At 34.1% G+C, this 22,633-nt stretch overlaps 2 protein-coding genes and 1 long non-coding RNA gene across 6 annotated transcripts; all 3 read right to left on the minus strand.

Moving 5' to 3' along the window:
- Positions 1-416: 416 nt before the first annotated feature.
- On the minus strand, positions 417-5,555 carry LOC111021771 (putative copper-transporting ATPase HMA5). Its single transcript, XM_088125831.1, has 6 exons — positions 5,113-5,555; positions 3,155-4,534; positions 2,575-2,829; positions 2,153-2,275; positions 1,584-2,063; positions 417-1,228 (listed from the first exon to the last, which is right to left on the minus strand). Exons 1-6 carry the CDS (start codon positions 5,401-5,403, stop codon positions 812-814), a joined length of 2,946 nt encoding a protein of 981 aa, XP_087981957.1. The 5' UTR covers positions 5,404-5,555; the 3' UTR covers positions 417-811.
- Positions 5,556-8,714: 3,159 nt separating this feature from the next.
- On the minus strand, positions 8,715-9,424 carry LOC148213286 (uncharacterized). The gene is made up of 2 exons (XR_015788469.1): positions 9,140-9,424; positions 8,715-8,995 (listed from the first exon to the last, which is right to left on the minus strand). It is a non-coding gene; the product is annotated as an uncharacterized LOC148213286 (long non-coding RNA).
- Positions 9,425-13,539: 4,115 nt separating this feature from the next.
- On the minus strand, positions 13,540-20,276 carry LOC111021759 (Leucine-rich repeat protein kinase family protein). Of its 4 annotated transcripts, none has more exons than XM_022298797.2 (9): positions 19,731-20,276; positions 17,298-18,800; positions 16,505-16,638; positions 15,611-15,851; positions 15,278-15,477; positions 15,132-15,184; positions 14,863-14,974; positions 14,464-14,752; positions 13,540-14,228 (listed from the first exon to the last, which is right to left on the minus strand). In XM_022298797.2, exons 2-8 carry the CDS (start codon positions 18,631-18,633, stop codon positions 14,477-14,479), a joined length of 2,352 nt encoding a protein of 783 aa, XP_022154489.1. In that variant the 5' UTR covers positions 18,634-18,800; positions 19,731-20,276; the 3' UTR covers positions 13,540-14,228; positions 14,464-14,476. The 4 variants fall into 4 exon arrangements, with proteins under 4 accessions (XP_022154489.1, XP_022154490.1, XP_022154491.1 ...); XM_022298798.2 differs by lacking the exon at positions 19,731-20,276 and adding an exon at positions 19,456-19,714; XM_022298799.2 differs by lacking the exon at positions 19,731-20,276 and adding an exon at positions 19,131-19,437.
- Positions 20,277-22,633: the final 2,357 nt, after the last annotated feature.

Here is a 22,633-nt window from a genome sequence, read left to right on the forward strand (position 1 = left end):
CTATATAGAAATGTTTGACAAAATATTGATTTGTCAACTAATACTTAATACCTCTATTCTACTTTTTTTTTTTTTTAATACAGGTAAAGATACGAACTCACAATGTTCTGATCTGACCAGTTAGCTCGATCATATCTTAACCAATTAAACTAAACTTAAGTGGATACTTTTTTCTACATAGTATCTTATTTTTATATAATTATTAAAACAAATTGATGTACCATTTAATTATTTATATGATTCTACGATATAAACACAACTTAGCGATTAAGACACCTTCCTCATTCTCTAGAAGTTGGAAGTTCAATCCCTATCATGCTAGTACGAAGAAAAAATCATGGTAAAAAGTTGTATATCTAATTGATCATTTATAAGATATCAGGAAAACCCTGCATAATTGTATACATAACATGAGCTTTATCACAAACTCAACAATTATCATTGAATGACATGGGCAATTTTACCATTATTTTTTGATCCACCACATTGTTCACAACAGTAACTAGATGTATCTAACATTTATAGATGCTTACCGATCAAAACCCATCTTTTTCCTAACCATCAATAAAATTGGATAGTTTTTCAGTTTTTTGAAAAAACCAAAAAAATATATTTTTCTTTATTTCTCTCTCCTATTTGTCCAAATTTTAGTGGTGGTAAAAAAAAGATGAGTGTTGATCGATTAACATGTAAGTATTTTTCTTATCCAGTGCTAATACCACACTAGAACTATTCCTATTCTTTCAAGTCACAAATTTAGGAGAAAAACAAAAATAAGAAGCTTATTCATTCACCTTCAACCTTACCAGAATCACTCAACTCTAATGCCTTGTATTCCAAGGCCATCTAGCTTCTTGGGTCTTTTGTAGTACTTGAGCAGGAGAGAACTGCAAACAACGCTAACCGAAGATGCTGCCATTGCTGCTCCTGCAATCCATGGAGGTAAACGGAACCGAGTCGATGGAAATAGGACTCCTGCTGCAATAGGGATGCCGAGAAGATTATAACCGAGCGCCCAAATGTAGTTCAGACGGATCCTGGAAAACGTTTTCCTTGAAAGGTCAATGGCTGTTATCACATCCTCCAAGTTGCTTTTCATGAGAACTATGTCAGCTGCCTCGATGGCAATGTCTGTTCCTGCACCAATTGCCATTCCAACATCTGCTGCGACGAGCGCTGGCGAGTCATTGATCCCATCTCCCACCATCGCGACTGTGTGACCCATAGACTTTACATCAAAGTTCAAAACCATAATTAGTGAAGAGGTTAGAAAGGGTAAGATCAGCATTAACGCCAATAAAATTTCACATTTATTATTGAAACTCAAAAGTGGGAGAGAATCATCTGTAATTAGTAATTCAATCTATGATCATCAATGCAAATGATGAAACAATTTGTAGGTGATTATTTACTACATGTAAGCATCTTATAGTCCAACCAAACAAACATTGATCCAGTTCATAAACAAATAGTTTCATCAACAAAGTTTCAAGGCAAAAAGGAATTTGGTTCTATTCACCATTTAAAGTGGTTATAATTTATAATAAGTTTCTATTTGAAGAGAGTGTAGATTAATAATCTACCTGTAACTTCTTCACTTCCTCTGCTTTCTGATCGGGTTTGGCTTCGGCAATTACGTCATCAATCCCGACCTCATTGGCTATGGACTTTGCTGTCCCCCAATTATCACCTGTCACCATGATGGACTTAACTTTCATGGACTTGAGAATGGAAATGACATCGCGAGCACTTGGTTTTAGTGGATCAGATATCGCAAGAACTCCTGTCAATTTCCTGTCAATGGATACTAAAATCCCAGTTTGAGCCATTTCTTCAATTTCTTTCAATATTTCTTCAGCTTCAACAGGTATGGAGATGTCTTGATCTAACATAAGACTCTTGTTGCCTGCAATTACTTCTTTGTTTTGAACAATAGCCTTAACTCCATGTCCTGTAATGGAGATAAAATCCAAAGCTTCGGCCCAAGATTTGTTCTCATCCTCTTCTTTGAACTTTTTAGCATATTCAACAATGGCTTTGGCCAAAGGATGTTCGCTATTTACCTGATTCAAGTGCAGAACAAAGAAGTTGCAGAGTAATGATATCTCTAACATAAATAAGAATAAGGAAAATTCCAAGTAATGAAGCTGACCTCTGTTGCAGCGACTAATTCATAGAATTCCTTCAGAACCATATTTTTTAGTAGCTTTGTGTTCACCACAACTGGCTTCCCAACAGTAAGAGTTCCAGTCTTGTCAAACACGATGCAACTCACCTACATGTCATTATTCTCCTCAACATTTAAAAATTAAAATACTCCGAGAGAACAAAGAGGAAAAATGACCTTCCGACTATCGACCAACTAAATCATTCTGTTTAGCCTGAATTTGAGTTACTTGTAAGGATGAAAGCCAGTTATATAGGAAACAGTTTTTCACAATTTGCATTTTGATTCATGTACTCCCATCTTTGACATGATTTTATTAGATCAAAATGAATCAAAGAGTTTTCAAACAGTAATGAAAAGGAAGAAATGCATCACAAGAGAGTTAAAGTGGCACTGAAATATTTAACCTTGTGAGCGCTCTCTAATGCTTGGCCCCCTTTAATTAAGACACCTTTTGATGCTCCGACTCCTGTTCCAACCATGACAGCAGTTGGGGTTGCTAGGCCCAAAGCACAAGGGCATGCTATGACCATAACTGATATACCAAACTGGAGTGCAAGCTCAAAGCTATCCATGGAAGAAGGTATCCATGACTTTGGGTAGCCGCCATACTTCCCAGTAAGAAACCAGACAAGCCATGTTGTCAATGAAAGGACTATTACCTACAAAGAGAAGAGATCAAACTTAAACTTACTGTTTTACATATATAATTAAGGAAATTCGCAAAATCTACTGCACAATTATTGAGTTTATTGTCCTTTGATAGGAAACGTGAAAATTTCGAAAAATTTAATATGAAAGTCAATTCATTTTAAGTATGGGGGCAGAGGTTGCAAAATCGATAATGTTGCAAGGTTAAATTTATGAAATAAAAGATTTTGAGAAAACTATCCTAATAGCTTAGGGGTAGATTTTCCAAGTATCCCTCATGGAAACTATGAAGATGCATGAAACTATTAAGGAAAAGTTAGAGCATGACATACTGACCATTGGCACAAAGAACTTTGAGATGCGATCAGCAATTTTTTGAACTGGAGCTTTGGCCATCTGAGCTGATTCAACAAGTCGCACAATCTGTGCAAGAGCACTTTCAGATCCAACATGCGTTGCCCTCACATGTAGCACTCCATTCTCATTCAAGGTGCCTCCAATCACCGGATCATCTGTTCTCTTTGCTACTGGCTTCGCCTCTCCTGTAATCATGCTCTCATTGACATGACTTTGTCCCCAAATAACAACTCCATCTGAAGCAACCTTTGCCCCTGGAATGACTTTAATTACATCATTCTTTTGTATCAATCGACTGTCAATTTCTTCTTCCTTAATGACATTTCCATCATTATCAAAAGTAAGCAAGGTTGCTGTTTCAGGCACCAACTTCATAAGCTTGGCAATAGCTTCTGATGTCTTTCCCTTCGCCAAGACCTCGAGATACTTTCCAAGGAGAATGAATGAAATAAGCATGGAACTGGTTTCAAAGAAGTCTGTGGCCATAAAATCACTAGAGGTTGCAGATCTTAAGACCATGTAGACTGAATAAAAGTATGCTGCATTTGTTCCTAAAGCAATCAAAACATCCATATTCGCAGAACCTTGACGCAATGCTTTGTAGGACCCAGTATAAAAACGCCTACCAATAATGAACTGCACGGGAGTTGATAGCACCCACCTCAGCAGCTCCCCAACACTCATCATATTGATGATTTTGGTATCCAGCCCATCCTTAATACCAGGTATATAAGTGAAGACCATGGAGCTTAAAAATACTGGAATTGTAAATATCAGACTCCACAAGAACAATCTGTAATATTGCTTAATTTCCTCCCTTTTATAAGCTTCTCTCCCCTGTTCTTCAGGAAATATTGTCGCTTTAAATCGACCAGATCCCGTTGATTCAATCACTTGGATTATATTTCGAGGTCCTGTGACATCTGGCTTGTAAGACAAGGAAAGTTTGCCAAGTGCAGGATCAATATCAACACCCAGAACTCCAGGCAGTGCTTCCAGAGAGCTCCCAATTACTCTCATTGAATTCTCAGTTCTCACTCCATCAACTTGCAACTGTATCTTGCTCACATCTTCTTCTGTGCTAATAAGTAAAGCTTCAAATCCAGAATCTTCAATGGCTTTGAGAAGCTGATTGTAGCTCAAAATTCTTGGGTCATAACAAACTTCAGCCTCTTCTGTGGCTAATGCAACTTGGGCATTTTGAACTCCATGAATTGCTTGTAAGGTAGATTCCAAAGTTGTGGAACAAGAAGTGCAAGTCATTCCAATTACACGAATTCGACATCTTTCTATCATGTCATCATTGACTACACTTGCTTCAAAGCCTGCATCGTTAATTGCCTCACATATTTGATCCACCTGTGCGCGCATAGTCAAGAGGAAATCACAAACTTAAATTCAATGCGATCAGTGTCAATTATCGTTAATTTTACCACCTTATGGCAAATAGCAACCATGACGTTCATATTAAACCAAGCTAAGGTTAAGAAGGATTAGGCTTCGTCCATTTAATTGAATCCCATTAAACTCTAAGAAATGAAGAATATTTAATCCTAATCATGGGACAAAATATCCTACAATAATGAAAAGAAGCTGCATAATAACTTGCTTCAGATTTCCAACGTCATGCAAGAACTTGAAAACGATTCAGCTATTACCACAAGAGCTCTAATCGTTTACTATTAATTAAGCATTAGAGTTGAATGGTAAAGCCCTGGGCAATAAACGAACAATATAATCCCTCACCAATTCTAGGCGCAATCTGATCAATTCAACGCAAAGTAAGCCAATACTTAACTTGCACGTCTAACTAGAAATTACATCACATCGCTCCAAAAAATTATTTTTAAAATCACGGAGGAAAACAGAGCACAAACGAGACGATAACCGAAAACAATTAAAAAACAAGTGCGCAGAAAAGAGAGAAAGATACAAACATTGACGAAGCTAGGGTAAAACTGGACACGAGCTTTGGCATTGAGAACATCGACGACGGCTTCACGAATCCCAGGGAGGCGTTTTACTGCCTTCTCGACGGAGCCGGCGCAAGCAGAGCAGGTCATACCGGTGACGGAGAAGAACGCCGTGGTCTCGGACAACAGCAAGTCATTCTCCTGCGCCGAAACCCCAGCCGGATATTTGGGCATCGACGGATAATGAGGCCGCGGCGTAAGATTGCGGCTGTTCTGAGTCTGAATACACGCCAACGGCCAGAAATTGATCGCCATGGATGAACATGCAGAGGTGGAGAGAGAGAGAGCTTCGATTTCTGTATGAAAATGGAAAGAGAGAGAATTGCAGAGATCGCTAGAGAAAATGCGTAACAGAAAAGGAACAGAACAGAGGAGAAATCGAAAACGAAAGTGGGCGCCCTTTTCCACTTTAAATCATGGAAATATTTATAGTGGAGAAGCATTGACTTTTGGTATATATTTATTTATATATACATAGAATTTGTTGTTAAAATAATACACCGAATTTTTGGTCGGACATGGATATTTTAATAAGTCAAGTTATGTTTAGTAACATTCTTGCTTCTTATTTTCGTTTTCTTATTTCTAATAAAAGAAAAATTAATGACATGATCCAAACACTCTTGAATTTAAATATGATAGGATAGAAACATGTTATTTTGAGAATGTTTCAAAAAAAAAAAGAGAAACAATAAACATAATTAGTAGCAAAATGCTTAAGTTTCTTACTAAAATTGGAAACGAGAACATTACCAAATGAGCCCTAAATTTTTATCGACATATTTGACATTCCTATATTTTCATAGGTTCATTGACAAATCGATATTTTTATTGTATTGGAAAAATTTTGACAAAGTATTAGAAAATATATACAAAATATCATTAATATGCATATAATACTAGAAACACAAATTTTAAACTTAGAAACTTTCTTAAAAAACAGTTCGGGTTGAACCGAATATATTTTTCCTCAATCTGTGAATCGAACCGAATCGAACAGTTCTTAAAAAACATAACCCAACCCAAACCGAGTCATTATTTAACACAATCCAACCCTTACGGATTGGGTTGGGTTCGTCGGATTCCTGAACACCCCTATTAAAAGGGTAAAATGATTATTTGTTAATTTAATTAATTTTTAAAAAATTATATTTTTATAATTTTTTTATAAATATTCGATATTGACATTTCATTGATATTCCAATCAATATTTCTATAAAATTGAGACATTGACATTTCCATCCATATCGACAATTAAGACCTTACACTACATTTTAAGGAAATATTTATACATTGGGTTAAATTTCATTTAAGTCTACAACGTTTAGGATTGTTCTATTTTAGTAATATATTTGTAGTATTGAGTTAAATCTAAAATATTGTTAATTAATCTATTAATTGTATATTATTATTTTATAACACTATATAATTTATAATATATTATGTTTTATACATTTTTATTTTGACGAAAAAGAAATGGGTTTCTACCCTGAAATAATATATTTATCAAATTTTTTTATAAATTTTAATGTATTTCTACCTGTTAAAGTTTTAAACCTAAATTCAACAAAAATTTTGTTTTAAAAACTTTTTCTCTTTCATCGTACGTAGAATAAAAAAAATAATTTTAAAAAACAAATCTGCAAAAAGAAAGATTATTTTGTTACGATATTATTTTGATCTTTTATTTATTTATTTTGTTCAAACACATATATATTCTGAGTATCAAACATAATCTTTTTAAAAGTAAGGAATTGTACTTTTAGAATTTATTCATTTTTCTTTTATTTTTGTTTTTTTTAATATAATATATAATGGATGAGATCAAATTCATAACTTCATAATTGGAGATATATGACAGTTACCGCTAAATTATACTCGTTTTTTTGTTTTTTTGTTGTTAATAATTATGAACGGATTGCTTATAAGTATATTCACTTTTAACAAGCGCCCGGTCCGGATGGAATGCAAGTTTTGTTTTACCAAAATTATTGGGAGATAGTGGGCAAAGAGACTACTGAAATTTGTCTTAAAGTGCTGAATGATGGGGTTGATGTTGGTTCTCTCAATGCAACACTTATTACTCTCATCCCAAAAAAGAAACATGCAAATAATACGAAGGACTTCCGATCCATTAGTCTTTGCAATGTTATCTACAAAATCATTTCTAAAGTTCTTGCTAACCGACTAAAACGTGTCCTAGATTATGTAATCTCCCCAACGCAGTCTGCTTTTGTTCCAGAAGATTGATAACAGACAATGCTATTGTCGGGTTTGAATGCATCCATACTCTCAATAATAAACGATCTGGTTCAGGAGGAATGGTGTCCCTCAAATTGGACACGAGCAAAGCCTACGATCGTATTGAGTGGATCTTCCTCGGGAAAGTTATGGCTAAAATGGGCTTCTGTGACAAATGGATTGAGCTTATTATGAATTGTGTGGAGTCCGTTAGCTTCTCAGTCCTTTTAAACGGGGTTCCAAGCAAGTCCTTCAAGCCTGGTAGAGGTCTTCGTCAAGGCGACCCACTCTCACCTTACTTATTCCTCTTATGCGTTGAAGGTCTTTCAACTCTTCTCAACACGGAGGAAAGAAATAATAACTTCTCAGGTTTGCATATTAATAAACATTGTCCTCCTATATGATATGAACCAAGGAGCTACCGTTGACAATTGGGACAGATGACAGCTTGTTTTTTTTTTGCAGATGACAGCTTATGACCGATTAGCTCATGTGAGGAGGACAGATGACAGATGACAGATGACAGCTGAATTGGGAAAAACCCTTCGTTGATTTGGAGAAGCATCATGTGAGGCAAAAAGCTTTTTGTTAAAGGTCATAGGTGGATAATTGGAAATGGCTCCTCAGTGACAATTGGGACAGATCCGTGGCTGCCGGGAAATGGAAACAGGTGCCCTTTCCAAGTCCAAAATCCAATACGCTATCACAATGTGGCTTTCTTGATAAGAGAGGGGAACTTGGAATGAAGATATAATCAGAACTTATTTCAATGAGCACGATGCTGAAACTATTTTAAACATTCCATTACCAAAAGAGTGTAGAGAAGATTAGGTGATTTAGAATCCTAATAAAAAGGGTGTCTTCAGTGTCAAAAGCGCCTATCGCCTCGGCATGGACATGGAGAACTCGAGCCTAACGTCCTCTTCTAACAAGGAGTACAATAGCAAATGGTGGAAAACTTTTTGGAAAATAACAGTTCTTCCCAAAATCAAAATCTGTTGTTGGAAGCTTTATCACGATATCATTCCCACCAAAACAAATTTGTGTAAAAGAGGAATTTCTACTAACTTTTTGTGTGGCTTGTGCAGGAAACAGGAGGAGACAATAGAGCATCTACTATGGGGATGCAAGGTAACAAAGCACCTTTGGGCTAAGTATATTCCTATTTATTCGTCCTGTTTTGTTTTGGACAGAACACAGCGGAAAGCTAAAGACTACTGGAGTTGGATCATTGACAACACAACTGAAGAAGAGACCGCTACTCGAATGATAATAGCATGGCAGATATGGGAGCACAAGAACAGAACAATTTTCAGAGGGGAAGCTCCAATTGAACAAGATCTATGCAATTCAATAGAGAAATTCCAAGCAGACGTCAAGCCAGATGAACAAAACTTCTCAACAACAGATATTCCGAGAATTAGAGGCAATTATCAGATCCGCATTGAATCAAATGAGGAAAGAAATAGAATAATCACTAGTTGGAGTCCTCCGCCTACGAATTTCTGGAAAATCAATACTGATGCTGCCTGGAATGAACATCGTGGTGTTGGAGGCTTGGGTTGGATCGTGCGAAATTGGAGAGGTGAAGCGATTCTTGCGGATGCTGTGAAACAGATCAATAAAATTTCTTGAATTAATGGCGATTTGCAAAGGTCTTCATTAAATTGACATGAACACTTGCTGGCCTCTCTACTTGGAACCTGATTCTTTGGAAGCACTTCGTCTCATCAAGAAAGAAGACACTGACCTAACTGAGATTTGTTGGTTGGTGGAAGAGAAGAATGTCGTAGCAATTAACCACATCTGTAGGGAGAAGAACAATGCGGCCCATGTCTTGGCAAAAAAGGCGATGGAAATTGGAGGAGAAAGGAGGTTCTCTATTGCAATGGAATTTGTTCTCTTATTTTAATTTTCTTATTTTATTTCTAAAAAAAAGTAGGTAGTCATAAACCTTCGCTTCTCGGATAAATAAAGAATAATTTCAATTGTTTTTAAAATAGGTCATGCGTAAAAATAATATGTTTGAAAAACTATGATCTAGACTTCTAGTTATGTTTTCACTTCATTTTCATTTTTAAAAAAATTACAACTCTATCAATCAGCTCTTGAATATTGCTCAAAATAATCATAAATTAAACAATAAAATAAAATAAAAGACTTTTCAACATATTTAGACTTTGATAAATAAATAACCCTTATTTAATATGCTAGAATTTATGCAGATGAGGTAAGTCGGTCTCCTTCTGTCATTTTGAAAGTTGAGGTCTATTATCGTTGTACAATCTGGTGTGGGAGTTGTTGTTTGAGTTCTGAGCCTATATTTATCTCTGCTTTTCTATCATCTTCTTTTTTGTTTGCCTTTTCGATGTTGTGCCTTTGATCTCAGACGGTGAGATTCTCTATTTTTTTGTTTAATATATTTTCCTTTGAAAAAAAAAACTTACTTATGGCTGAAACATTAGTCTTTTTTTTTTAACATAAATTTTATAAACAATAGAATTCATTTAATGTAATTTTATGACTGTCTGGAATCGAAACCAGAATCTGATATATAACAAGTACTAGTATACCATTTTATTCTTTATAGGTAATTACAAATACAGTGCTCTGCTGACCCTTTTTTTAATTACAATAATAATTTATTTTATTACTATATTATTGGTTGTAAATATTTTTTATTATAAAAATTTATTTAATATTAATAAATAATGAATAACTAAAATAAAATTATATCTAACTAAAATACTTTTTTTTTATGAGAAACATCATTATTTAATATAAAATATTATTAAATTATTATAATATTTAATAATAATGAATTCCATTTTAAAAATCTATTGATATTAATTAATAATAATTATATAAACTCACATCGACTAATAAAAGTGGTAAAATTTTTATTAGAATAAAAATTATTAGCTGTATAAATGAAAAAAAATGATAAAGGTATAAAACAATTAATTAAAAAAATTATAGGTCTCATTAATACGTGAGAGAGAAATAGTAAAAGTAGAAAAGTAATTGTAATAAATGTGTGAGGCCTAGGAATAAGAAATATGATTGAGATTGATGATGTTGTAGGAGAGGAATGAGATTACCCATTTTTAAGGAATATGTGGGTCCCACCCACCATTTGATTCTAATGAGAAATTTGATTCTCACCCTTTATTTTCATTCCCTCAAAGTAAATATAACCTAAAACTAAAACGAATCAAAGTTGAAAGTTAGGGACTAAAATAGAAGTTTTGAAGGTATAGGACCAAAATGAACCAAAGTAAAAAATATAGAGACCGGAATAATATTTAAATAATTTTTTTCTTTGAAAGATTATTAGTCATTTGTTAAATTTAAATCAAATATTCAACTTTAACATTTTTTTGTTCTCTCTAGCTCCCATGTGGCTTTTGAGTGTGAGATATTAAATAAGATAAAAGGTTCTACAAGTATCTAAGCCAGCTTGGCGCACTCGACTAATATCACCGAACAATGGCTTGACCCTATTATATTTGATTGTTAGAGTAATTCGTAGGATATTAAATTATAGGTAGGTAGTTACCATAGTTTGAACTCATTCCCTTTAAGCCTTTCACCATTTACATTGGCCCTTATTAGATTCACTCATTGTAATCTCTCTTATTTATTTCATTCACCCCACGGTTTAAATCAAACTTGAATTATAAAATCGAGATACTTTTATGAATAGAGCACATTAAAGGATGATATTACATTCACATTAGAATTTAGACTTAATTTGTGGGAAGATTCAAACGCACTTGTTCAAGTATGTCACAAACACAAACTATGATCTCCTTTCTAAAAAAGCTTGGTATAAAACTATAGAATTGTAATGCATGTTATATGTTTAATATTGTTTTACATTTGATTTTAGTGATTATATTATAATTTAACACATTGAAATCCATGGTGAAAAGGTTCTTTCTCATTGAATTATTTTGTTTTTTACTTCCCATTCCAAAATTTCCAATTAAAGACAAACTATATGACAACAAGTTCAGATCATGCTTTAAAAAATATAGGGTTGACTATGGTTATAAAAACAAAAGGTGGCCATCAAGCCAAAAGGTTGAATTTAAGTACATTTTGGCTTTTGTGACAAGTAATCTATAGTCCTAAAAACCTAGCAAAATAAAGAATCTCTTTCTAACAAGGGAAGAGATTTGAGTTTCAAATCTCAATTTACCAATTCAACCATCATAGTGGATAACAAGTAGTAAAATTAGTAGACGATTATCCCGTGATTAGACGAGATGCACGCAAGTTAATCAAAATACTCAAAGATAAAGAAAAAAAAAAAGGACCGACAAGATTGTCTAAACCCGTATAGTAATTAGGACAAATTATAAATTTAGTTCCTATTGTTTGAGTATAGTGACAATTTGGTCCTATGATTTTAGAAGTTTTAATTTGGTCTCATAGTTTAAAATTTTTAATTTGCTTTTTATAATTTGGAAATGTTTTAATTCGATCCTTTAGTTTCGCCTTAAAAACTAATCAATTTCTATTTTTGTCTTTTTTTTACTCAACCCTGGACTCTGATAAAGCCACCGAATACGGATGGCCAAATAGAAAACATTAACTCATTCACACATATAAGAAATGTCAATATGGTGATGATTTGGACAATTTGTGAAGTTTGAATAAATAATAGGAATCAAATTGAAACTTTTATAATAGTAGAGTCTAAGTTGAAACTAAAATTTTAAAACTTGAACTTAATTCAACTGATTAAAGCACCTCTCTCCAACCAATAAATCGTGCATCCGAATTATCACCTTTATTGTTGCAATAAAAAAGAATTTTTTTTTTTGAAACTAAAGCCCAAAATCATAAGAACCAATATTATAATTTAACCTAGTAATTATTTTACCGTCAAAAAGAGTTTATTTTGCTTACTTTGAAAATCTATAATTTTTTTTATGACAATATAAACTATAAAGAGACCATTGTTAGGTTAGTTAAAAAGTGATACCATTACAATAATTGCACAAGTAAACGGAGATAAAATAAATGAGAGAATGACGCAAGTCATGAGAGTGATACCATCATTTTTAACGTGGTTCAGTTTTCTCTCGAACTTAGGTTTACGAGGTCACGCATGGATATAAAATTCACTAAAAAAGAAAATAAAAATAAATAATAAGGTTTAAATTTCATTTGGCTTTCAAAATATCAATTTTGGTCCCTAACTTTCAAGTTCTTCTATTTTGATCTCTGAACTTTCAAAATGTCTATTTTAGTCACTTTACTTACAAAAATAATAATTTTGGCCCTCACTGTATTAATCTGCCACCTAATATCTGCTAGATCAATACTCGCCTCCAACCTATGAGACTTGAACACATGACTCACGTTAAAATATTGGTACACATCGTAGAAGCAACCTCATTAATGTGTTAAAAACAAAATAAAGTTACGGGTCAAGATGTTTATTTTTAGAAATTTCAGGATCTAAAATAAATATTTTAAAAACCAAGGACCAAAATGGAACAAACTAAAAGTCTAGAAATCAAAATGGACATTTTGAAAATTTAGAGATCGAAATCAAACAAACTTGAAAGTTCAAGTATTAAAATAAGATTTAAACCAAATTTAAAATAAAATTTAAACCAAAATTATTTTTGGTACAAATAGAAAAAAGCAGAACAAAAGAAGTTGAACGGAAAAGTGACAACATCATGAACTCAAAATAACAAAATAAAAAACATTTAAGGACAAAAAAGGAGATTAAACAAATTTGAAAGTTCGAGAGCTACAATAAGATTAAACCAACAAAATTAGTACTATAATCAAATATTGACCAATGCAAAAATAACAAAATAACACCAACACAAACCGCCAACGCCAACCAACTTGAAAGTTTAAGAACTAAAATGAGATTTAAACAGACGAGTTGAAGGAACAAAGTAAAATTTAAACCGAAAATTATGCAAAAATAACAAAATAACACTAAGTGACAGTTAACAACCATCAGCTTAGCAACACAGGCTACTTATTATTGGCTCGAGCTGACCAAAAAGACAACTTCTCGAAGATCAAAGATCATATTTGTACAAAAACTGGTATCATATTCAAAATTATGAAGAGAAAGAGATTGTCGAACATCCTTCATCAGCTCGTGTTCGATACTAACTTATAAATACGAGTCTCTCTACTTTCGATATGATAAGATGTGATTCGAGACAATCGAAACTACGCTCGAATTATAACTCTTACAACGTAACACCAAAACTATATAGACAATTCTCAAGCAGCTAACATGGAATATTTGGATAAATGTAACAATCACACCAATTCAATGTTTGCAGAAACAAAGGGATGTATGTTCTGCTAAAATCGAGTCAGATAAGAGCAGTCTTTTGCAACCGCTTTGGATGATATATACTTCAACTGAAACCAGTGATCTCTTTGGCACCATAATCAGCAGTGATAAGACATTACCTAAGATCCGTTTGATAACAATTTTGTTTTGTATTTTCTGTTTTTAAAAACTAAGCTTGTCTACTAATGATCTTTTTTTTTCTCTGAGTTTCTCGCTCCTTGTAGACACTTTTGAAATCTTAATCAAATTTCAAAAAACAGAAAAACAGAGTTTTGGAACTATATTTTTAACTTTTGAGTACGTGTTAAAAACAATTTTAGAAGTAGATTACAAAACAAATGAAATTACAAATAAATAAGCACGGTTCTTAAAAACAGAAAATTAAAAACAAAATTGTTATCAAACAGGCACTAAATTCGATTTGTAACTACCAACTGCTATGCTAGCAGCTCTAGAGCTGTCTTCTGTTTCAGCAGAATTGCATCCCATTTTGCCCCTGCAGTAAAATAAATAACAAAAATATTTACATGCACATTTTTGAATTAATGTATACAGAAACTTGAATATCAAAACTGCACATTTTCATTTGAAATTTTTAGTAAACCCAAAAGCTTAAACTACAATGTTCTCTCTTCAAAAAGTTCCCTTCAACTCTAGTTTTTTTTTGCAAGCTCAAACTATGAACTTTGTGAAGAGTAAATAAGAAAGCAGCCGAAAGAACTATTATGAACCTCTTTGAGACCATTAACAGATTGAGAGTTTAGGCTGAGAAGGGGAGACGGGAGACCCCTCGCTGCTGCTACGGAATTCTCCCCCACTCCACGCGTCCTGAACCTGAGCGGCGAACTGCAGATTCCAGAGAACATCTTCAATGGAAGGTCTGGTTACAGGGTCCTTGAGCAGACACCTGACACAAACTTCCATCATAGTTTTTAATGATTGATCCAAGCATTCGTTTTGAACGCCAGGATCGACAATGCTCCTTCGCACGACGCTATCAGATGAAATGCCTTCTTGTAACTATGTGCATCAAAAAGAACAGCACAAACCTTAAATAACAATATAAACAAACATGTCTACTTTTGACACACGCACGCATATTGCAAAGCAAAGTAATTAATCAATATTACCTTCTCTCTTAGAGCATTAATCTCGTTTCTCGATTTCAAGGCTCGCCCACGAATGATTTCTAATAATATTACTCCAAAGTCATAGATGTCAGCTAGAGCTTCTTGATTGGTCCTGCGAAGTAAATAAATTGAGAGAAAATTTCATACGGATATAGGGGTCGTTCGATCACTTCTACAGCTTCAGTCCCAAAGAAACTTTGTGCATATAATGTCTTTAGTAGATTCTAAGTTAAGGGTGAGAGCATACGTTAAAATTATTCATAACCAACCTTTCGTCGTCACTGGGATCTTTGGATCCACTGGAAGAAATTCCCCGACTGACCTGAGAAGTTATAACGGTCATTGAACTAGAGAGAACAGAAGGGCCTATGAAGTGGATAGACTGCCCAACGGGAGGAAAAAAAAATCTTTGTACCTTGGCCATGCTCTCAGCCATTAGAGGAAGGTTGTAACTGCTAATTTTTGCAACAAGGTTTTGATCCAGTAACACATCTGTTATTTTAATGTTATTTGAATATACACCAGCAACCGTGTGCAAAAATTGAATGCCTTTTGCTATCCCTACTGCTGCTGCTATACGTTGCGTCCAAGTAAGCGACTGTCTCGAATGCCTCTCTGCAATGCATTGTGAGCAAAACATGTATGGCATTAAGCTTACAATAGTTAAAATGTAGAAATGAAGTATAGACATTGGGTATGATTTCCATCTCCCTTAATGATAAGCAAACTAATTACGTTCATAGATTACCAGATATCCAGCTTCTCAGAATGCCACTAGGCACGTATTCAAAGATGAGAAATATTCTACTGACACTTGAATCTTCCAAATACAACTCAAAGCAGTGTCCAAGAGCGCTGACCAAATGGCGGTGTCTGAGTTTTGAAATAAGGTCTATATGATGCGCGAAGTTTTGTGTGCTATATCTTCTTTTCATTTTAAGGCATCTAATGGCAACAAAAGAACCATCCTTCATCTGACCGCGGTATATCTGAGAATAGAAAAAGCAAGGAGTCTTTGATGAGTATATTTTTTAATAAGCAGACTGAAAATGCAGGAGATGGAAGTGTAAATAAAAGCACTTCATCCATAACACCATAAAAAGGTATATATGACTTGAAAAATGATTCAGTTGCAATTGAAATTATTGAATTTGGAGCATGGAGAAGTTTCTGGTTGGAGAAGGACAAATAACTGATAATCCACTGCAGTCTACTGCTAAGTTTTATGCCCTTATTTTCTTTCTTTTTTTCTTTTAAAGTCTGCGAGTGTCGCTCACATGTACTTCAATTATTCTCTCGAGACAACGACTTGATCCTACAATATTTGGTTGTCAAGAAACTTATAGAAGTTTATCCTAAATAGATGGCCACCATGGATCTTGAACCTATTCACTAAAGTCCCTTTTACACTTTTTACGTGTCTCAATGCCACTAGGGCAACTCATGGGGGGTTTGGCATACCCATGTTTCCAATAAGGGGAGAATAGGTGCAAGTGGTATTCAAGCGTCTCTTCAAAGTAACTATAAAAAATTATTGTTATCAACAAAGATTAAAGCTACTTATAAGTAAAGTTTGTGCTTGTAGTATGATACTCTTGTTCAAAATGAAAGAGTTGAGTATCATAAATAAAACTAGTTATACCTGTCCTTGAGAACCTTCACCCATGAAAGCGGAAGAGTCGAAGTTGTTAGTAGCATCCTCAATCTCTTCGTATGAGAACACTCTATAAGTTGAAAGGCCATGCGGTGCAAACTTCATTGTTTGAGATATATACCCTGGAGGCAAGGGAGGAAGGAGGCACAGTTCACAGAGTCAAAGTTTTGTAAGTTGATGAGTCAAAATGCATAGGGGATTTCTTAGCTACTAGTACTACTCTTCTCATCACAGTCATGGTACTTTTTGTAAATAAATTAAAATAAGCATCCAAGTAAAGCTTTAGGCTATCATTATAAACATCTTATATGTACTATCATTATTGTTGTTGTTGTTATTTTGTTTTGGCCTGATGGTTGTGGAATTTGTAGTCCTTCCTGAGTGTATTCGGACTATTTGACAGTGTAGAATACTAGAAGGCAGTAACAAAAAAATAGAAGTTCAAAGTAACAATCCTGCAAATTTTTTGTTTAATTCAGATAGTTTCTTTGTCGAGAGGTAAAATTTTGACAAAGTGAGAAGGTGAGTCCTGAAAAAGACAGATTCAAAGTTTTGAACTTCAAGGAATTGATTGACTAGTGTTAATTAAACCCAAATTTTATCTATGGTCAGCTGGGTTCAAAGATCTCAAATTTTCTGCTTAGAGAAACTACCAAATAGCCTTTCTTCTCTTTTCACACATGGATGTATAGAAGGTCTTCGCTCTCAAGAACTAGTATGACCTGTTCTTGAAAGCCGAATAGAAGCCAAACTAAAGGCAGATGAGGAGAAATTATCTTACTTGCATCAGACAGCAGCTTTGAGGTGTACCCTGCAGATGGATTCTCTACTACTACATTTGTTGGAGGTTTGTTTGCCGTATTCTTCTCATCTTTTCTTCTTACTACTAAGTAAACTATACCAAGTAACGCGATAGCCCCAACAACTCCACCAACAATACTCAGGGCGAGAACTACCTTATGAGATTGGTCTCGTTTCTTTCCCTGAGGTACTATGCCAACAGCCAACGCTTCATTTCGGCAAAAGGAAACTGGATTTTGCTGTTGATCTCCAGTGACAAAACAGTTTCTGGGATACAAGACGACCTGATTCCTAGTATCTGCTAGGAGACACTTCGGCAAGCTTCCAGTCAAAAGATTCGAGGATAAATCCACAACTTCGAGTTCATCATTGCAAGAAATATTATCAAAAAGCATTCCTGTGAGTTTGTTCCCTGATATATTGAGATAGGAAAGAGATGGTAGAGAAAATAATACGGGTGGCAATGGCCCAACCAAAGAATTCAACGAGACGTCGAGATGTTGGAGCTGGTAAAACGAACTAACTTCAGCAGGGATACCAGATCTGAACTTGTTTTTACTCAGTCTGAGGGTAACCAACTTATTGCTAAGTTGAGGGAATTGAGGTCCAAAAGCATTTTCCTCCAATTCAAGTACTTGAAGATTGGTCAAAGTACTTAAGTCAGGCAACTCTCCATCAAAATGGTTATGTGAAAGTGAAAGAACTCTAAGATTTTCCAGTTCACTCAGTGAATTGGGCAAAGATCCATTGAGAATGTTGTGTTTCAAGCTCAAAACGGTTAAAAGCGGAAGCATGCTGAGCCAGTCAGGAAGCTGACCGGCGAGCATATTATCATCTAGTATAAGTGTTCGTAGGCCCGATAGCAACGAAATCTCCTGAGGCATGGCACCATATAGGAAATTAGAGCTCATGTTTAGTATTTCCATTGATGATAAACGAGCAATTTTACCAGGTATCGACCCCCATAAACCAAGAGAAACTAACGTAAGCACTTTCAAATCTGGAATCTTAACAAGGGTAGTAACGAGAGAACTCATCGAAAAGTTACGAGGTAACAGAAGAGCTCCTTTCTTTCCAATTATATGCAACTGGGTCATGTTCCCCTCATAGCATACAACGGTCACGGAAGAATCTGGTTCCAGGTTGCAGAAATCTGTGCTGTTATTCCAGTTACTTAATACAGCTGGGAAGTTCAGAAGTTGCTGTATTCTTAAAAGGGCCTGAGTCTGTGACGACTCCAATTGCTGCGAAAGATCGGCTCTAACCAAAAAGATGAAAATAACTAGAAACACAGAATTACAAAATACTCGAGCCATTGGTCCTTATATGAAGAGAACCAGTTGCAGGATGAAAGTGAACTAGATTTCAGAAACCAGTAAACTGGAGTAGCATCTATTGCATCAACTCCACTCCAAATGACAACGATGATCTTTAGACAAGTATTTTCAGTCGACCCGAGCTTCAATAACCAAATGCAGATACCCTGTAGCAGAAAATCCAAGAAGTGGCAATAAACATATGGAAACTAACAGAGTTAACATTCAATTAAGAAGACGAGATACATAAAATAGTCTTAGAAACTAGAATAGAAATTCCCAACCAAAAAATGTAAACTACTCCATCTGTCCAGAAGCAAAACGCCAAAGTTCCACCCCAACCAGCACCCAAAAACAAATAATAATTAAAAGAGAGAGAGAGAGAGAGAAGCAAGGTAGTAAAATGTTGAATGAAATGGTCCTATGTTTCCAAACGTTTGGAAAAGCATAAAAAGAAGAAAACAAAACAAAACAGGACAGAAATAAGAACTCCTTACCTTGACAAATAAGGTAAAATGTGAATTTTAGACTCTGAGACTACCAACATGCAATCTAGAGAAATGAAAGAAAATCCAGCAAGATTTAGGAGTTTTTTACTATTGGAACTGTATTTTTTCCTCTCCAACAGCCAAAAGTTGTAGGTTCAGCTAATTGAAATCTACACTCAAGCACTTCGTGGAAAATGAAGAACAACCAACCGACTGAAGTAGACTTTGCCTTCTATATGAAGCTATTTACCACAAAACTCCAAGATCCTCAGCCAACAAAACCACCAGAAAGACTAAAAAGAACCCCCAGAAAGCACACTTCAGGCCAACTTACCTCTGGTTTTCCAGATATCCCATTTGGGTAAAACCAAAAGAATATGAGCCATTCATCCACAGAATGCCCCTGAAGAAGCTGCAAAATCTCACTGACACAACTTACAAAAGAACCTATTCAAAGAAGTCGTTTCCCTCTTAAATACATGCCAGGACAATTTTAGTGACATGGGTACAGAAAACAAAAACAAAAAGTAACAGAGAGAGAGACAGACAGATAGTGAAATTACACAAAACAGACACTCCCATCAAAATTTAACGACAAATTCATCTTACCCAGATGTAGTTTCAGCTTAATTAGGAGGATGACAATCACGATTGTGCTTTATCATCATCATCATCAACAGATGGTCTTAAAGACAAAGCGCCATACTCTGACTGGGAAAGAGAGAAAAAAAAAAAGCAAAAGAGGGAGAAAGATTCCTGCAGAAAAAGAAAGAGGGTGTCGTCTTTATTCCCTCAAGCAGATTTGAGAGAGGGAGAACATGGAAAAGCAAATTGGAATTTGGGGTAATGGGATGCATTATAATTGAGAGGTGGGGTGTTTGGGTTTGGCACAGACTGCAATGTGAGGTTTCGCTTTCGTGATGGGTCTGCTGAAACCTTTGGATTTCTGTGGTTTTTTGTCACATTTTGGAATGGAATTGGAATTGGAATTGGAATTGGAAGGGGTAGGGGTAGGGGGTGGTCCCATTTGGTTCTAACATCGAAGTCTGTTTCTTTTGGCGCCTTTTTCTTTTGCTCCTCTCCCTGCCATTGCAGTTGCACTGCTACTCGCCAGTAACTGCCCATCTTTTCTTTCCCTTGCTTATCTCTCCCTCTCTTCTTTTCCCACTTCCACATGCATATCTCTCACTCACGTTTAGAGCTCGAATCACTCGTCAACGGTAATAAGTATTTTACCTAATGAATTAAAGACTGTGTTTGAGAATAATCATAGAAGTAGTGATTTCGAAAAAAGAAATTGGTTCAACTTTTAATATTCTAATAAATAAAGCCAGGATTTTACCTAAAAAGAATGATGTTCCATACTCAGGTAATTTATTGATATACATAGTCCGAAGTACTTTTACAAAAATATAACAAATATAGTTTTACTTTATTATCAAAAAAATATAAAATGAATAGAAGATTTTTGGAAATGCGGGGTATTGATCCCCATACCTCTCGCATGCTAAGCGAGCGCTCTACCATCTGAGCTACATCCCCAGTGATGGGTAAGATTTAATTATTTAAGTTTTATAATTAGTTTTCTAAAATTATCATGCAAATAATACTTAAAAATCAATTTAGAGTAATTTTAAGTTTTCCCAAAAACAATTTTCTAATTTACCAGATGTGCCAAAATCACTCTCAAACACTCCCTAAGCTATAATTGGCGCATAATCTCTCACCTTTCTTTTCCCGCTTGAAAAAATTTCTATATAAGTAATGATATTATTTTCATTGGTTGTCCGTCATGTTAAAATTATTGAAGAATGATTTTGATACTAACAACATTAAAGATTTATGTACGAAAGAAGTACTGTAACTATTAGAATTACTCTCAAATGATGTTAACGTAACAAACAATAAATAAGCAAACAATGAATAGAAGAACATCCATACTGCAAGGGCTTGGTGTAGGAAATTTTCTTGAAAATAAGGAGTATCTCTTGGGAGTACAATAAATTTTCCTATTCTCATTTCTCACACGCATAATCTCTCTCTTCTTTTCGAATAGTTATCGAAGGTTGGCCCAAAAACGTGTTGTTCTCTAATAATCGTTGGATACTATTTTTTTCTCTATAAAATTTTCAATACTAGATATTATTTCTATTCACGTCCTACTGCATATAATTTTAAAATGGTATAGAGTTGAAATAATTAAAAATTTAGAAAGAAAAATCATAGAGAATATAGTTTTGGAGGAGTTCCCTTGTCCACGTTCATAATCTCTCTTCATTTAAAAAAACACAAAAATAAAAATAGACAGACGAAAACTTAGAATAGAATGTTCTTTAAATTTTGATATCATAAAATGGACTTTAAAGAATTCTCAACCCATTTCCATCCTTGTTTTTTTTTTTTACAATTGTATAAATGGGTGAAATTTAATTAAATTATAAATTTAATTTCTATAATTATTAAATAGTACATTGAATCAAAGTTTTAAACGTCGATGTCGATAGATATTTCTGTAAAACTTAGAAAATTTTAAAAATCGTAAAAATTTTTTAAATTAACATAAATTAGTTAAAAATAATTAATAATTAATATTAATATTATGTATATATTAATGACATTTTGTTTATATTTTTCATATTTTGTTGATTTTCTTGTACTATGATGGAAATGTCGATTCACCCTTCATTGTCGATGTCGAACTCATAGAAACATGGATATGTCGATAGAAATGTCGACGTGTTGACGGATATTTAGAACCGTGCGTTCAATTGGAAAAAAAAATACAAAAATGAAATTAAATAAAAACATAATTCAAAGTCTAAGATATAATCGAAGTTTTTTAGTTTTAATGATGAAAAGTAGATAGAGTAAATTCATAATTTGATTGTTTTCTTTATTTTTTTTCCAACTATTTTTTCTGGTGAAATTCACTTCTAAAATGAAGCTAAATTGAGGTAGAGAGATGCATGTGACTATCATATAAATAAAATTATAATTTTCCACTACCAATAATTTTAGATTTGAATGTGTCGGTGACAGATCAAAATAGCACATATTGTCGACAAATCTGTATAAAAATATAATGAAACTTTAAAATTAAAAAAAAAAACATAATTAATGGAACAAAAAGTTGGATGACCAGACTTGAAAAGTGACATTCAACCAGCTTTCTGTAATTGATTTAAAACAATTGGAATTTGGAACTCATGTCCCACTTCGTTTAAAAAAATAAAAATTTAATATCTTAAAACTAAGATCTTCCTCAATTTTAAATATTTTATTCTTCAAATTAGGATCTATTTCTTTATTATTACTATTATGTTCAACGATGACAAGGTGAAGAACTAAATCGTTGGTGGTAATACTATGTCTCCACAAGGACCATTCGTGGAAATACATTGGTTTCTTACTTGTGCAAAGGAACTCTTTCTTGACAATTTGGACAACTTCTCACGATGTTTGTCTTATTACCCGTATGCTATGATTTCAATTTTCTGAATGGTCCTGAAAGT

Source organism: Momordica charantia, assembly GCF_013281855.1.
Source record: "Momordica charantia cultivar OHB3-1 chromosome 1 unlocalized genomic scaffold, Mcharantia_2.0 BLBB01000001.1, whole genome shotgun sequence".
Classification (NCBI taxonomy): Eukaryota; Viridiplantae; Streptophyta; class Magnoliopsida; order Cucurbitales; family Cucurbitaceae; genus Momordica; species Momordica charantia.

What these genes read in the sequence shown, in the direction of transcription:
- LOC111021759 (XM_022298797.2), bottom strand. Translation starts at nt 18,633, where the DNA reads ATGGCTCGAGTATTTTGTAATTCTGTGTTTCTAGTTATTTTCATCTTT. An exon ending in AAAGCTGCTGTCTGATGCAA is followed by an intron (nt 16,639 to 17,297) that starts GTAAGATAATTT and finishes CCTTGCCTCCAG; the next exon opens with GGTATATATCTCAAACAATG. An exon ending in TCTGAGAAGCTGGATATCTG is followed by an intron (nt 15,478 to 15,610) that starts GTAATCTATGAA and finishes AATGCATTGCAG; the next exon opens with AGAGGCATTCGAGACAGTCG.
- LOC111021771 (XM_088125831.1), bottom strand. Translation starts at nt 5,403, where the DNA reads ATGGCGATCAATTTCTGGCCGTTGGCGTGTATTCAGACTCAGAACAGC. An exon ending in CAAAGTTCTTTGTGCCAATG is followed by an intron (nt 2,830 to 3,154) that starts GTCAGTATGTCA and finishes TTCTCTTTGTAG; the next exon opens with GTAATAGTCCTTTCATTGAC. An exon ending in AGGAAGTGAAGAAGTTACAG is followed by an intron (nt 1,229 to 1,583) that starts GTAGATTATTAA and finishes TTTGATGTAAAG; the next exon opens with TCTATGGGTCACACAGTCGC.